Source organism: Nothobranchius furzeri, chromosome 4 (assembly GCF_043380555.1).
Source record: "Nothobranchius furzeri strain GRZ-AD chromosome 4, NfurGRZ-RIMD1, whole genome shotgun sequence".
In the NCBI taxonomy this organism is placed as follows: Eukaryota; Metazoa; Chordata; class Actinopteri; order Cyprinodontiformes; family Nothobranchiidae; genus Nothobranchius; species Nothobranchius furzeri.
Genome location: NC_091744.1, coordinates 54232603 through 54250218, shown reverse-complemented (window position 1 = coordinate 54250218; position 17616 = coordinate 54232603). Strand labels below are relative to the sequence as shown.

General features: G+C 42.6%; 1 protein-coding gene across 14 annotated transcripts in view; it reads left to right on the top strand.

Annotated features, from left to right (window-relative positions):
- plekha7a (pleckstrin homology domain containing, family A member 7a) overlaps positions 1-17616 on the top strand; it is a 262547-nt gene that overhangs the window by 198659 nt on the left and 46272 nt on the right. For 13 of the 14 annotated variants that reach the window (XM_015963838.3, XM_054732798.2, XM_015963841.3 and 10 more), the window contains 2 exons: positions 7374-7478; positions 14807-14879. In XM_015963838.3, coding sequence (XP_015819324.1) covers positions 7374-7478; positions 14807-14879 — 178 coding nt within the window. Of the gene's footprint in view, positions 1-3891; positions 3988-7373; positions 7479-14806; positions 14880-17616 lie in introns of those variants that run through there. The other variant, XM_054732801.1, reaches the window with a different exon arrangement.

Genomic DNA, 17616 nt, shown 5'->3' with positions numbered 1-17616 from the left:
TAGAAATTACTGTTTACAACACGGCATTCCAGCATTTTTAACAGCGTCCTCGTCTTTTTTGACAGTGCGAGCTATTTCTCTCCAAGAATTATTAACAACATGTTGATCACGGTGATCTCTGAGAGCTGAATCATACAAATGTCTGTATGTACGAACCTCTGCTATACTAGTTCTTGCAAGTCCACCATGTTTTTCCGCATCCGACTGTCCGCATGGTTAGAACATTTCCTAGGTGCGCGGTGGGGAAAGTTTGGGCCGTGCGGAGGAGCGGTGGAGGGGCGTGGTTGTTAAAATGACGCAATTTTGCCGCACGGAGCCGTGCGAACCTCACAGACGCGTCAAGCATAAACCAAGCTTTATGCGGAGTCGGGTCACGGGTTCAACAGCCTAAGTCAAAAGGCCCAAACTTCCCTTTTCCCAGCCTCTTGGGCCAGCTCTTCTGGGGGAACCCCAAGGCATTCCCTGGCCAGTCCATCCTGGGTCACCCTTTAGGTCTCCTCCCGGTTGGTCATGCCTGGAAAACCTCACCAGGAAGGCGTCCAGGAAAATGAAACATTCTTACTCTAAATGTTTAAAGAGCAAGTCACCCCCAAACCAAGTATTTTTTGCTGATAAACTATATAAATGCATGTCTAATCGTGCTGCAGACACGTGTACTCAATAGTTTTGCACTTTAGTGCATTCTGCCTAAAACTGTCAGTCTTGTGCCGTTGTCAGGTAAAAAAATCTGCCATTGCTATTGGCTAAGAAGTACACAATGACGTTAGATGGTACATGTCACAATGTCCTTGTGAGCCTGTGTGTGTGTGTGTGTGTGTGTGTGTGTGTGTATTTGTTAGCGGCTCCGCCCTCTCGGTCTGCTTGGCAACAGCATTTGTTGCATTTGTCAAACAGGAAGTGGGAGTGGAGTAATACTCTGGTAGGAGGTGACTTGCTCTTTAAAAACAAGTTAGAACTAACTGACCCCAGACGATTTTAGCAGCCTGACTGTTTACTGAACTTTTTACTGGGTTGCTTAGTGAAGCTGAATTTAAACGTAAATAAATATTCTAAAGTAATTATGCTGAGTGCATCTGCCTTTTGAACATAAACCTTTTTATTTTCCCTACTTTCACTCCTACAGTTAGTATTTCAACCCCAGAACACTGATGAAGAGGCTGTTTTTATTCAACCAAGGAGCTGTCAGTTTTATTTCTTTATTAGGAGTCTAACTTTAAGGTCTTATACAGCTAAATGTAGTGGGAGCAGATAACGGAACGTCAATAAAAGTGGAGGTTCTCAGCAGAACTGTCCTTTCCTTATCACATCATGAGCTGTCATAGAAGAAGTCTCTGGAGATCTCCTCAGCCTGGGTTGTAGGACTTCCGCTGGAGTATAAAAGGCTGATGGATGGACAGGATGTGTCCACCAGCCTCATCAGCTGGTTTAAATAAAACAAATCAGTGAAATCCTTTCAAACATTCATATGTGTTGATAAAGAGTGAAAACACACTGATCAGAGTGAGTGAATCGAAATCATGATACCCTAATAAAATGTAGAAAAACATCATTGATTTAGAAGATTTGCTTCATAATAAAAATCAAAATGAGACATAAATAATTTAAAAGCTGTGCTTGGCAGCTTCCAGTGACATTCACTGTCACAGCTGGAAGAACCTTTTAATGAGAAGTAAAACATTTTTGAGAAGAGTTAGAAATAAAGAGACACTTGATCCTTTTCTAGGCTGAGTCTGCACTTGTGTACTCACTGACTTTTAAGATAGTTGTTTGTATGTTTCCTCTCAGTCTCAAGTGGGTCCTACAAACACTAACGTTAAATATTCACTCCTCGTCAGGTCGATGATCTTTATCGGGTCTACTTCAACATGGTAGTGCTTTGTAGTTTAAATCTGTCTTTCAGCATTTTGCTGCAGTGGAATCATTTTAATGCTGTTGTACGTAGTTCATAGTTCTGTTAAAATGTATTGTACAGCTTACAGATCAGGAAACACATTTCTGTGTCAGTGATAGCCTGAATAAAGACAAAATATAGTTTTTAAAGGCAAACTAAGTAACTTTTTGACATATTTGAAATAATTCAGGATACCCTGATTGCAACTTCAGTCCCTCCGGACCCGCTGCCCTGAAGTCTCACAAAGTCACTTATGTTGCGTGAAGCAGTAATACTTCACAGCAATCCATGTTTACACCTCAGGACAGACGAGCTATGCCTGGCTAGCATTTATTGTAACGTGTTTGTCATGGTGGAGCCTCAGACGAAACAAAGAAAACATTTAACTGGTGAAGCTAAAAACAAGGGAACGTCCAGTAAAAATGACTCAAACAAGAGTCAACATCAGGAGTTTTCTGAATCACGAGAGCTCAGAGACAAAGAATTCAAATTGACTACAGACCTAAAGATCATCCTGTTGCGTTTGTAAGTACAACTTCAATGCATTTTATTTGTGCATGTGTCTTTCTTTCCCTGGGTTTGTAATTGTTTCTAAATAATTGTTTCAGGCTGTAGGGATCACGCCCAATTCCCTCACCGATCATACACCCACCCTAAGACCCACACAAGCTCTCATTTCACCTGGCAAGTGCTTAGTCAGTGATTCTTTCTCGTCTCTACCCAAGCATCTTGTATCCTTACATACCATCGAATCTGTCTGCCACTGAGCCGCGCTGCCAGTGAGATGGAGCTGCTGGCAGGTCCTGTTGGCTAGCCGTTCGTAGCTTGTAAAGATCAGTAAGATGTGTTTAGGTTTGCTGATACTTTACAGCTTTTCCTTGTGGTCACATGATGCCTCTTCTCAGTAGTCATGTTATTTAACAGGAACTCTGTTTGTCAGTAGTCAGGCTAGCGCTGGAGTCTGCTTCCAGCGTGGTTCCTGCATGTTTTAGATCGTCAACACAGCACTAGAGGGTGTTAAAGCATGCCCAAACTTACCAAGTGTTCCTTTAAATAATGAACGGTGAATTGACATTTGACCTTAAACAGGTCGTTGGTGCTGCCCAGAAAACTAGACAAACTCGGTCTAGCCATGTTCCATTGTAACCTCAGCAGCTCTACCATTGGCCTGAAGAATTTTAGGTCGGGCCGGTCAGCGCTCTACGTTAAATGGGTGTTCTTTAGAGATGCCATTGAGAAAAAATTCAAAGGTGGTGTCGGCTCAGGATTGGCACTCCTTTAAAACAGTTTTTAGATTTGGTCTCTTTTTTGAGACATGAGCAGATATTTAAGTCATTTATTTCTAAGATCTCAGATCTTCTGCTTCTTCTGGTTATGCTGAAATGTCCCCTTGACTGATTTCCAGAGTGATGGATTTGTCACATTGGTTACTCTTATTGGTTCTAGTGGTGTCCAATTATGTGTGAAGACAGTTTGAAAGACAGGTGTATATTTTGCTCCACGACTGGGTGGTTTCAGTGGCTCGTGGCCAGAGTTACATTTATAGGATGGGTTGCTGGTCTAGGAAAACCCACCACTGTGGCTGAATTGAAACTGTAAGCAAGAGTGTGACAAAATCCCTCCGCAGTGATGAGAGACTCATTACTAGTTATCACAGATGCTGGATCCAGTTGTGTTACAGCCTGTTAGAGGGTTCAGGGGTCGGTTACAGGACCAGGCTGGTCTGGAGAGATTTGTTCTCTTAATAAAAGGAAATCATCATTTTAAAACAACAAGTCTTTTCTTGAGTTCATGTACTTTGGAACTTTCTTTTATTCTAGACTTACAGCAACTTTTGTACATTTGTTCTGTGTAATCCTTCCATTCTTTTAAATCTTTTCTAAACACAGTGTAGTAGATTTGTTTTTAACTTTTTTGCTGACAAGTGTCAGCTAACGCTGTATCCTTCCTCAGAGCACTGCCGATGTTGGTGGCGTTACTTCCTTCCGACTTCGTCCTCTGCTACCCACAGATAAATGGAGAAGGAAGTAAGCCACCAACATCAGCAGTGCTCTGAGGAAGGCTACAGCGTTAGCCGACACTTGTCAGCAAAAAAGGTAAAAGCAAATCTACTACACTGTGTTTAGAAAAGATTTAAAACAATGGTTTCAAGCATGTTTAATTTCAAACAGTATAAACTAATAAATCCTATTATTTATTAAGGTAAAAATGGGTAATAAACTTCAGTTATCTAGTTCACCAAATGCATGCACTTGTTTTATTGCACTGGGTTTATCAGTTAGCGCAACAGTGAAGGAACCCAGTCTCACTCTCAGGTCCTGATCTTATCTCCTGAGCAGAGGCAGACTACAGTTAAGTGTCTACTGATGTGAGTGTCGGCCCAACAGGGAGGGGAAGGCATTATGCTTGTTTAATTACTTTACCTTTAGGGATAATTCTTAATTGTTGGGTGACTCAAAATGGCAGCCTCCTGGTCTCTGGATAGCCTCTCTAGGCTTTAATGCTGTGTAATTGTATGCTGCTCACACCATAAGTAGCTTGTCTGACTCACCATCACTCACCTAAAAGACAGTGCTGCCGTGCTGCAGGGACCACTGTCTGCTCCACAAAATTCCCCTCAGTCTAAAAATAGACCACTGCATTGTTCACACACACACACACACACACACACACACACACACACACACACACACACACACACACACACACACACACACACACACACACACACACACACACACACACACACACACACACTGTGAAGGTGCATCAGTGTGAATATCAGGGAGTCGCTCTGTCTTGTCATCAAGCTTGGTCAACCAGCCTTCCTTTAATTAGCGTGTTTATTTACTGTTTCCAGCTGTGGATTCCTCAGTGCTGCCGCTGCCAAACATCCATATGCATGCATAATCACCAAAACATCTCATATCAGCTGAGGGCAAGGCTGGGTTGATGCTTCTGTCTGTGAGACCTTTATGATGGAGCATTGTCAGTGACTTCTCTATAATAGATTTCTGCTCTTGTCTTTTTTTATCAGGCTTGATGTGAATCTTATTCTTCACAAACCCTGTGCTGTGCATAAAGATGTTTCATTGTGGCATATGCAGGATTATCGTGGCACTGCATGGGCCTCTCATTTAAGAGAAGAAATTAGAAGGAATTAGTGTTTTGGGTCAGGAGCGTAAACACTTTTTTAAGTTTTCTGAATACGTTTTTTTCTTCTTTCACTGCTCTAACTTTACTTTCTACATTTACAGAAAGTCTTGGATATCTTTCATGATTTCTCATTTCTCATCACCAGAGAGTGTTACTGCTGACATGGGTAGTTAACTCACTATTTCAGATGAAAGTTGTTAACCTTCCCATCAATTTATCATTTAACCTGCTGTCTAATCTCTGCTGCTTTGTTCATGCCTGACTAAAGTTAAAGCAACGTTATGTAGTGGAGGCAAATTGATGATTTTATCTGTTATGACCATGAAGATGTAATATTCTATTTAAATATAAAATATTAACCTGCGAGGTCTTTATTGTAATTAATCAGAAGATTCTAGGATTTAATTAAGAAGATCTAGGTTCTTTGATTTTTCTGTGATCAACCACACTTCGTGTTACTTCAAGAAAGAGTCAAGTTTATAAAAGTAAGAATTTATTTTACAAACAACTTAAAACATGACTAATTGTTTAACTATTATTTACTGTGAAAGGATGGAGCTAAAGGTAATGTCTGGAACCTATGTGTGGTTGCGATATCAGTCAGCTTATTTTGATAAGGAAGCTCTGAGTTCTGGATGTAAAAGAATTTGGTCTGCGTTAAACTAGGAAGTTGTTATCATCAGAAGTGCATTCAGATGCAATCTCTCTGTGTTCTACCTCACCCTTTGATGACCCTCATCACGGATCCGGAGGTCAGAGAGGTCGGATGACCTCGGGGCACCCAGGTCCGGTAGATTGACCGCAAGCACCGACTTCTCCAGTCCAAAAGATGTCACCAGGCAGCACAGGTTGGAATCAGCTTGCGTCTCAGGAATAACTCTTAAGGAGTTGAGCAATATCAGCTTTGTTCTGCAGGAAAACTATCTTGTTGTTCTAAGCTTCGCAGGTGCGAAAAAATGTTTTGACAACGTGTCAAAATCCTTGGTTAAAGAGGTCTGCTAAAGATGGCCGGTCTAAAGCTTGCTCTCGAGCTCTCGAACAGTTGAGCTGTTCAAACTGTTTTGTCTGAAGTTGAACTCCGGGAAAAACCAGAGTAAAACTAGTTTTAACGGATTGATGTTATCTTGAATAGCCAACCAGAAGTTGGCACGTTGAGGATGTTACCAAGCATCTCAGAACACACCCTCTGTGATGGAGAGACTCTGAATCTAGGCAAAAGGTTACTTATGTGTCATGCATTTAACTTAGCCATACTTGTTATTGTGTGGAGCAGGTGTGAGGACCTTGTCGTCAAAACATGGTGAACACATTGCAGGTTCTATTAGACAAACATAACATCCATTCAGTGAGCACAGATTAATGAAGCATTTCATTATACTATAATTATCATGAGTAGTAAAAACATGTTTATTTAATGATTATCTAGATTATGAGTCATAGAAGGAGTTTATAATCATTCTTGAATTTAGTAACTGATTCGAGCTGGATCTTCTTTCTTCTGGTGGCAGACAGATGAGATCTTGGGAAAGAAAGTTATTGTTTATGATTCAGACTTGCAGAGTCTAAATCCCAGCTGGTGTGAAGGCTCATTTAAAGGGAACACATGCAATATTGTATTCTCCTTTCTGACCAGATGTTGAATAGATGGTGAAAGGTCAGGCTGTACCTAAACTGACCATTGCTGGATGCTACAGTTAGCCTTCAGCAGTCACAGAGATCAGGTGGAAAATAGCCTGAGCTAAAATATTGACTGTAATCAGGTAACAACCGAGGCAAAAAATGGACACAACCCAAAAAAGCTAATAATGGGGTGGCTGAAGATCTGTTCAGGTGGTTATAAATTAGATTTAATGTTCTGATGAGGTGCAGGCTGCAGAAGTAAATGCTGTGAGACTCAGACAAATGTCTTGTTTAACATAGTTAGCATTTTTACTTTAAAGGAGTCCTAGAATTTCAAAGCCACATTTACCTTGTTGTTGAGTGAAGGCAGCTTGGGGTGTCGTAAAGTACCAAAACATTTCTGACCTGCCCACACACTTTACCCCCTCATGCCTTTAGGCAGATTAAGCAGCTTCAAATTCTAGATAACAAGGCTGGGAATAGCTTGTTCTCTGAGGCTCATGAACTCTGACCTTTAACTCTGACTTTGTTTACTACTGTCTGATTTTAGATGTTTGTTAATGACTTTGAGTAATTTGTTCTTTTTAGCTGGACGGAGTCGTTCTCATGTTTCTAAAGCCGTTTTTACAAAATAATTCTGTCAATTTGCCGCAACGCTGTGGCGGCATCATGCTGACAATAAAGATCCTGTTTGTGTGTGTTTCAGACTTCTCGGCCAAGCAGCAGAGTTCACAGCTTTGGGAAAAGAGATCAAGCCATCAGGAGGAATCCGAACGTTCCAGTGGTAGTCCGAGGATGGCTCTACAAACAGGTAAAAGCATTTAAGCATTTTGAATAGTTTAAATTAAAAACTCTAGCATAAAATAACACTCTTTTTGGTAAAAATAACAACAACAAAAAAGACAAAAGTGGTTAAATCATAAGACATGGAAAATAAGATTAGAGCTGAATTTTTTGGGGGAAAACCAAAGAGAGAGAGATTTTGTTATCTGATAAATATTCTGTTTCAGGGACAAGTTTCTTGTTCAGCTCTGTTCAGAGTGGAGTTCATCATTGTAGGTTTGATTTTAATGTAATTACTTCTTAATCATGTTAAGTTCAGCAACCAGGAAAATGTAGGATTTTTTTTATTGCTCATTCGCAATGGTGCATTCATGGACCAAGTCAAGTCAACGTGCATTTATATAGCCTATTTAAACGGGAAAAGATGTAGTTATCATTAAAAGTAATAAAAGAGTTGACAAACGCATTACAAGAGACGAAAACCACAGGCAGATAAGTCAAAATACATAAAAAATTACATAAGAATAAAAACAACAATAAAATGTCACAGGTAAAAAGATTAAAAGAACACTGAAACACCAAAGCATTTGGTATTTGACATTAGCAAGACATTCAATAAATGATAATCAGGGCAGCTAGAAAATTCAATCCCCACTCATCGACACAGATGAATCCTTTCTTATGTTGTCGTTTGCAGGCTAGCTTCTGGGGTGTTTATGACACAAAATTTTCCTATTGTAATTTCAACAACAGACCCACCTTCAATTGAAGCACGAACCTCCTCTTGTTTAAATTTTTATTTTCTTTTGCTTGCTCCCGACTCGTATTGCCGTTTGGACGCCATCTCCTCACCTGAATGAATCCATCCGACTCTGCTGGCGTATTTATATTGTCAGGTTTCTTTTGTTTCATTTCGTTCCAACCCCTTGCGTTCTCTTTGCTTCAAAATAGTTTGTTCATAATGAGCTCAAAAGTAAAACTTCGCATTTTGTAAAAGCGCAATTAGTTGTAAGAGCGTTGTTTTAAAATGAATTTTAAGTGGGACTAGTTTGTTTTGTGTAATGAGAAAGTGGTGAAGCGGCTGTCATGTGATCGGTTTAGACCAATGCGGGCCATGTTATGCCATGGCCACATGTAAACAGAAATCCAACATGGCGCAACACATGCGCCCTGCATTGTTAGATTACTCGGCTCTTTCTCTCACCTGCGGGCAGGCAGTGCTCTAAGCGTGGCGCCCCTCACGGATGCGATGAACGATTAAACTGGAGACATTCAACGGGGGAGGAACGCATCCACTGTCTGGAGCTAAAGGGGGGGGGGGGGGCTCTGGATGGGGTGGCCCTACGCAGTGCGTGATCTGCGTGTAGGGAGGGGCGGCACTGCACGGCTGTCTTCACCTTAAGAGGAATGCTATTTCACAGGACAGGAGCATCACAGAGAAGGCTCTAGCACCTTTAGTTTTCAGCCTTGATCTGCGTGTTGCTAGCAGATGAAGGTCAGCTGATGTCAGCCTTCTAGACCGGGCATAGGACTGAATAATGCTGCACGCATATGAAGGAGCTAACCCTTGCAGACGTTAAATATCTAGCAGCGTTATGTTGAAATTGATCCTGAACTTAAGGCCTTGTTTTACAGGGTAAATAAAATGTCACTCAGACCCCTACTGTCCTCTGTGCTCAGATGATCGTACTTGCAACTTCAGTGTGGCAGGCTGCCACCTATTGTTAGAAAAACAGAGCTAACATACCTGGCACTGCAGTCTACTTCCAGCATGTTGTCTGTGTAGTGAGGGTATAATATTGTTGCTTTTAAGCTTAATATATTACCTTTACTTATGACCAATAAGATGTGATATTCTATATAAATATAGGATATCAACCTTATTGGTCTTTGAATGTTTAATCAGAAGATTCTAGGATTCTTTGCTTTTTCAACACACTTTGTGTTAATTCAGACGGAGTCAGGTTTATAAAAAGTTAGAAATTTATTTTCTAAACAAATTAAAACATGACAACTATAAACAAGACGAATGTGATGGATGAATCTAAGTGGATGGAATGTGATGTATGATGATTGAATTGTGTGTGTTTATCAGAAACTTGTATCTAGAAGAAACTGAGTTCTGCGTGTGAAAAGAATTTGGTTTGCATTAAACTATGAAGTTGGTTCTCATCAAAACGGCATCAGATGCAATCATGCTGTGTCTACCTCACCCTTTTGGAGACCCTCTTTGCGGATCCGGAAGTCAGGAAGGTCGGATGACCTCTGGGCACCGAGGTTCAGTAGCTTAACCGCAGCACCTACTACTCCAGTCCAGAGATGTCACCAGGCACAACAGGTTGGAACTACTTTGCGTCTAGAAGGACTCTTAAGGAGTCGGAACTGTATCGTCTGTTCTGTGGGAACCGTTTGCTGTGTCAGCTTCAGCGTGCAACGGGTTTTGACAGCTAGTCAAGAGATGCGGTGGTTAGAGAGTTTCTCCGGTGGCAAGTCCGGTGTTCTGCTCAAAAACTAACTGAATCACTCAGGAAGTGATTCAGTTTTAATATTCCCATATTATGATTACATGGCCAATTAGGACAAAAGAGATTAAGAGGTGTTAACAAACAAACCTCAGAACACACGTCTTTTCCAGATACAAAAGATGCTCCTATTTGTGGGTAAGAAAATATCTATGTGCAGTGACGTTAACTTTAATTAATTTCTTATGAACATTGTGTCTGAGTGTAGATAATGACTCACTTGTTAAACCAAACATTACTGATCCATCCATCCATTTTCATCCGCTTATCCGGAGTCGGGTCGCGGGGGCAGTAGCCTAAGGCGAGAGGCCCAGACTTCCCTCTCCCCAGCCACTTGGGCCAGCTCCTCCGGGGGAATCCCAAGACGTTCCCTGGCCAGGTGAGAGACATAGTCCCTCCACCGTGTCCTGGGTCTTCCTTTAGGTCTCCTCCTGGTTGGACGTGCCCGGAAAACCTCACCAGGGAGGCGTCCAGGAGGCATCCTGACCAGATGCCTGAGCCACCTCAACTGGCTCCTCTTGATGTGGAGGAGCAGCGGGTCTACTCCGAGCCCCTCCCAAATGACCGAGCTTCTCACCCTATCTCTAAGGGAGAGCCCAGCCACTCTTCGGAGAAAACTCATTTCAGCCGATTGTATCCGCGATCTCATTCTTTCGGTCACTACCCAAAGCTCATGACCATAGGTGAGGGTACGAACGTAGATCGACAGGTAAATCGAGAGCTTCGTCTTCTGACTCCGCTCTCTCTTCACCACGACAGACCAGTACAACGCCCGCATCACTGCAGATGCAGCACCAATCTGCCTATCGATCTCACGCTCCAGTTTTCCCTCACTCGTGAACAAGACCCCTAGATACTTAAACTCCTCCACTTGGGGCAAGACCTCATTCCTGACCCGGAGAAGGCATTCTACCGTTTTCTGACTCAAGACCATGTTCTCAGATTTAGAGGAGCTGATTCTCATCCCAGCTGCTTCACACTCGGCTGCAAACCGCTCCAGCGAAAGCTGAAGATCACGTTCTGATGAAGCCAACAGGACCACATCATCTGCAAAAAGCTGAGACCTGATCCTCAGGCCACCAAAACGGATGCCCTCCACACCTTGGCTGCACCTAGAAATCCTATCCATAAAGGCTATGAACAGAATCTGTGACAAAGGGCAGCCTTGGCGGAGTCCAACTCTCACTGGGAACGAGCCTGAATTACTGTTGGTGCCGGTACAGGATCGGCTCGGGGTCCTTCGACTGCCGATGACGTCACATGACGGCAAATCTACTCGGCTTTCACACACACGTTTTGGAAAGACATCAGCAGTTTTGTTAATAAATTCTTGTTTGTTAACACCTAAATGATTTCTTTATCATTGTAATTTGTTAATAAAACACCATATTATCTTTGTTTTGTAAAGAATGTGAAACTGCATAAAACCAACATTGGACTGACAAAAAATAGAACAGTTCTTATATGTGAAGCCACATCTGTTTGTATTAATGTGGAGTTCGTTTGTATATTTCCTTAGTTGTTATCTAAATACATTCTTTGACTCAAGATATTGCTTAGTGTCTTTCAATAAAGTTATTATATTTTATTTTGCCCCATTTCATCAACATCAAGAGCTTTTGAGGGTCACCATTTATCATTTGCTTATATTTTACATTTCCTTTAGAAATTCAAACATATTTTCTCCAAAAAGAGTTGATTTTGGGACTACAGGACTAAAACAGGAGACGCCTCCCCAGAACATTTTGGAAGTTCTGGCAGAGGTGGGAAGTGAGGCTCCTTCTGACAGGAGACTCTGCCAGACATTCCCAGCAGACCCTCGCGATACGTTTGGGCCTGCCTGGTCTGACTGGCATCCTCTCCCACCATTTGAGCCAACTCACCACCAGGTAGTGGTCAGTTGACAGCTCCGCCCCTCTCTTCACCCGAGTGTCCAAGACATGCGGCCGCAGGTCAGATGAAACAACAACAAAGTCGATCATCGAGCTGCGGCCTGAGGTATCCTGGTGCCAAGAGCACATATGGACACCTTTATGTCTGAATATGGTGTTCATTATGGACAATCCATGACTGGAACAAAAGTCCAATTACAAAACACCACTCAAATTCAGATCGGGGGGCCGTTCCTCCTAACCACACCTCTCCAGGTCTCACTGTCGTTGCCCACGTGAGCGTTAAAGTCCCCCAGCAGATTGAGGGAGTCACCGGAAGGAGCGCTTTCCAGCACCCCCTCCAAGGTCTCCAAAAATGGTGGGTAGTCTGAACTGTAGTTTGGTGCTTAAGCACAGACCACAGTCAGAACCTGTCACCCCACACGTAGGCAGAGGGAGGCTACCCTCTCATTCACTGGCGTAAACCCCAACGTGCAGGCACCAAGATGGGGGGCAAGTAGTATGCCCACCCCTGCTTGGCGTCTCTCAGTGGGAGCAACTCCAGAGTGATAGAAAGTCCAACCCCTCTCAAGGAAACTGGTTCCAGAGCCAGAGCCATGCGGTGAGGTGAGTCCGGCTAGATATAGTCGGAATCTCTCAACCTCACACACCAACTCAGGCTCCTTCCCCACCAGAGAGGTGACATTCCATGTGCCAAGAGCCAGCTTCTGTAGCCGAGGATCAGACCGCCAAGGTCCCCGCCCACGGCTACCACCCGTCACACACTGCACCCAACCCCTTTGGCTTTCCCACAAGTGGTGAGCCCATGGGAAGGGGGACCAACGTTTCCTCTTCGGGCTGTGCCCGGCCGCGCTCCATGGGTGAAAGCCCGGCTACCAGGTGCTCGCCAACGTGCCCCACCTCCAGGCCTGGCTCCAGAGGGGGGGCCCTGGTGACCCACGTCCGGGCAAGGGAACACGGTTTCCATTTATATAATTCATCATAAGAGGTCTTCGGGCTGCTCTTTGTCTGATCCCTCACCTAGGACCTGTTTGCCGTGGGTGACCCTACCAGAGGCAGAAAGCCTCAAACAACTTAGCTCCTAGGATCATTGAGACACTCAAACCTCTCCACCACGGTAAAGTGGCAGCCCAGACATTACTGATCATAACATCAAAATGTTTCATTGTAATATTAAAATTCATTTCAACTTCATTGAATTAGGTACAGATTAATCAAACATTAATATTATTATTCATATAGCATTTGTTCATTTAACCGTATGTTTATTTAATGATTATTTAACTTATGAGTTGTAAACGTTCATCTTTCATGAGAGTGTGTAATCCTGCGGTCTTATCAAAAGAAAGCTTTGTTTGGGAACATAGGCTGACATCTTGTTCCCCTGAAATGTCAACACGCACTGCAGATTCTTCTGGCTTGTTGGAAGATAGAATTTAAAATCCTCTTAGAGAATGGAATTATGCCTGCAGATGACCGGTGGCATGTAGGTCGATATGTAGGTGAACAATTACCCTTTCTGCATGTTTAGATCGTGAACACAGCTCATTTGCTACATTAAGTGATGAATCACTAATGAAGGCTGAGGAGACATTTCAGCAGTTGGATTAAGGTGTTCGAAAGACGAACGCCCAGGCAGGAGATGAGTTTCGCTTTTGGTTCTAGTAAACGGACACTAAGGGGTGCTGAAAGCGATCCAGTGTGCCTTTAACAGGAAGCCAGTGATGTGATCATATTTGTCCCCATCAGAAAGCGAGCTGATTCTGTATGCAATCTAAAGCGGACCATGGCAAGCCAATGTATAACACATCATAGTAGTCCAGACATGATCCTATTATGAATAAAAGTTAGATTTACAGATCAACTGATCACCAGATAGTTGTAAGTATCTTTGCTTTATTTGTTATATTTCAGTTAATAGCTATATTTCAGTTGCTTGTGTTGGAAACCTATTTTATCAACTGATGCAGGAAGTTTTATCTTTGAAACTCATCTTCTGTACATTTTTCCACAGTTTGTTGTTTATTTTTATATTCAGAAATGTGCGAACATGGTAGTTAAGTTGTGCCCTTAGCCACAGCGTCCTTCAGCTAGGGACTTTAGTTTATTGTACTTTGACAAGTCGGATCCGCTGTTGTTTATTACCGACACTAGAGACTATTGTATAATTAGTGTAGCTGGCGTTGTCCCTGTGAACGGCTGTCCTGTCCTCACCACAACACAAACAGTGAGCCGTGTTACACGTCCACACAGCGAAACGGACATCTCACACCAGAGACATAAAACACTGAATTAGAGAAACGTTAATAGGCTGATGGGCAGCGTGCTATGCTCACATACCATCCCCAACCCCCCACGCACACACACACACACACACACACACACACACACACACACACGCACACGCACACACACACACACACACGCACACACACACACACACACACACACACACACACACACACACACACACACACACACACACACACACCCTGTATTAAACACTGACAACAGCTTCACACACAGGTTACCATTACCTCCACCAAACGGACAGTGTGTGTTTTAGCCCTTTCATCGGCCCACACACATCAGTGTTACATGCTTCACGTGTATTTAGAGTATTTCGAGCTGTTTCAGGTGATTTTTCCCTCTTTCTGCATCAGTTGTTCTCTATAAATGGGCTTTTTACACCAAGAAAGCATAAAAGACAAAAGCAGTGTCTCTGCTGCTGCACCTGCAGCAACAAGCAAGAACTAATACGAACACGTTTCCTCCTCTTCCTTGCTCTTTATCCTAAATCAGCATCTGTTCATCCCTTCTTTTCTTGTAATTCTGTTTTTCATTTCCTCTCTCTTTTCCTTTTCCATTCTTCTACAGAAGATCTATGAGCATTAATTTTAATGAGCTCTACATTTGGACTCATGTCTTTATTTTGTATGCAGGACAGCTCTGGGATGCGTCTATGGAAGAGGAAGTGGTTTGTTCTGGCCGATTTCTGTCTGTTCTACTACAAAGGTGAGACTTTGTATAAAACATCAGTTTTCACATGAGGAAAGATTTACTTCCTTTGTGTTTCTTTTTCTTTCCTATAAAATAAAACATACTTGACAACTTGAGCTAGCAGCTTGTAAAGTCTCGTTTGAAAGGTCAGGATTGCACCAGGGTTTCCAGTTTCATTCTGGAAAAAGGAGGAATTTAAATCATTTGCTTGTATGAATTATTATGGAAATAGAAACTTGAGTACAAAGGTAATTTTTGACAGCTTCTGTTATGTTTATTAACATATAACATCAGTGATTTCTAAGAGCAGATTGATTTAGTGCACAGCTTCATAATCAGCAGGCTTCCTCCTCTGGACCTGGATCCAGCCGGGTATGACCCAGAGTCTGTGTCTAGGGTAACTCTCAGGTACGACCACATCAGATTTGATCAGACGAGCATAAACTTGTTCACTGACCCTGTACACACATAACTGGGTATCCCACAAAACAAAGATCTTTTCCTATGGCAGCAGTAGCTCAGGAGGGAGAGAGGGTTGTATAGTGATCGGAGGGTAGGATCAATCCCGTCTCCCAGCAAAGAATGCTGCTGTTGTGTCCTTGGGCAAGACGCTTAACCCACATTACCTGCTGGTGGTGGTCGGAGTGGCCAGTGGTGCCTGTGATCGGCAGGCCTCGCCTCTCAGTGAGCCCCAGGCATTGTAGCTCATCACCACCAGGGTGTGAATGTGTGTGTGAATGGGTGAATGATTGACTGCGTTGTAAAACACCTTGGGGACTCTAGAAGATATTATTTAAAAATACATTTTTTACCATTTATGGTTTGGCCTGTCGTCCACGATCAACGGCACCAAAAAGGATTCTTTCACAATCTCTGACCAAAGAGGTGATTTGCAAATTCTCTGTTGTCAGCATTTGCTTGTGGATTGAAATCCCCGTGGTTTTAGGTTCCATTACGTCACTGCCTGCAACAAAAAGGCTCTGACATCACATGTGCGACCTGTGTTTACACTTATCAGTTACTGCTCTATGTAGAAGACCACAGGTGAAGAACGTTTATTGCCCATGACCTAGTAAATACACATCCAAGGAATGTTCATCGGCAAATGCACCGACAACATGGGGAACTACTGACACCTACAGGCTGTGCATGCCAGTGAACGTGCATCACATTGCACTGATAATGGGGTGGTGTGGGTCCAAGATTTTTCCTAGATGGGCGAGGGAGGGTATTCAGTTTTACATAAACTGTGCTACGTGTGTACGTGGTCCTAGTTTAGTTAAAGATAATTTCAACTTCATACTTTTAGACATGCGTAAAATGTCTTTTATTAGCTTTAGTTGTAAACATGATCAGGTTTTCTTGGTAAACTTCTCCATGGTGTCCACCCTAATCTCCACGTGTGAGTACATACGAGTATTGATGAGTCATAGTTTTAGTTTGAGAGTAATTGACCTATTTAAGATCTCCTGGTAATAATTTATGAAGTTATTCATAAACTATTATTGTCAGACTATGACATACCTGTTATTGGTTTGATTCCAGATCAGATATTCACATTTATATTCTTATATTTCTCTGAGTCCTGGTTGTCCAGCAGCAACACCCTTCTGCACAGTATGTTTATTTATGATTTAACAGATTTCAATATAAAATGTGTGAAAATGATCAAAAGCTGGAACTGAATTGTGATTATTGTGAAGTGCAGCTGACGAAGGAGCTGGTAAATCAGGCCTGGCGGGCTTTGATGGGATCTTTCTTGGTGAGTTCCAGATGGAACCCGTTTGTGGCAAGTGCATACGTACATCACAGACCCCATCAACACTGAGCTGCTTATCTTAATCTGCCGCTCCGTGCCTGCCTTTTTCATCTCCATATTTTTACCCAGAACCTTTTGGGAGACACTCATCTGCCCTCCCAGCTCGACAGGAGGGAGAAATCAATTCTCTGTTGTTTCATTTTTCCTCTTTTCACTTTCTTCTCACTCATTTCAAAGGTTTCTCCTCTCAACATGAAAACAATCGGTTTGTCCCCCGTCTCCTCCATCTCCTGCTTTCATCTTTAGCTTTAGAAGTAGATCCAGACCTTCATTTCTCTAGCTGATCCATATGTTTGTTTAAGTCGTACTGTTAGAGCTGTAAAAGTTGGGTCTCTTCTTTGTGGTAATTTTCTTAAATTTACTTGTATTCATATTTAGACATTGACCCATTAACAGGAAGGTCAGAGAGCACATTTTAATCACTGATTGTTGCCTGTTCTAAACATACCTCAGAAAAACCATATACACTCACTGGCCACTTTATTGGGTACACCTGTCCAACTGCTCGTTAACATAAATTACTAATCTGCCACTCACATGGTGGCAACTCATGCATTTAGGCATGGAGACATGGCGAAGAATTGGTGGGGAGGAAAGATGAATTAAGTAACTTTGAATGTGGCATTGGTATTGGTGCCACACAGACTGAGTATTTCAGAAACTGCTGATCTTCTGGGATTGTCACACACAACCATCTCTAGGGATTACAGTGAATGGTTAGAAAAAGGGAAAACATCCAGTGAGCTCCAGTTCTGTGGGCGAAAATGCCTTGTTGATGCCAGAGGTCAGAGGAGAAAAGCCAGACTGGTTTGAGCTGATAAAAAGGCAACAGTAACTAAAAAACCACTTGTTACAATCAAGGTACGCAGAAGAGCATCTCTGAACACACAACATGTCGAACCTTGAGGCAGATGAGCTACAGCAGCAGAAGAC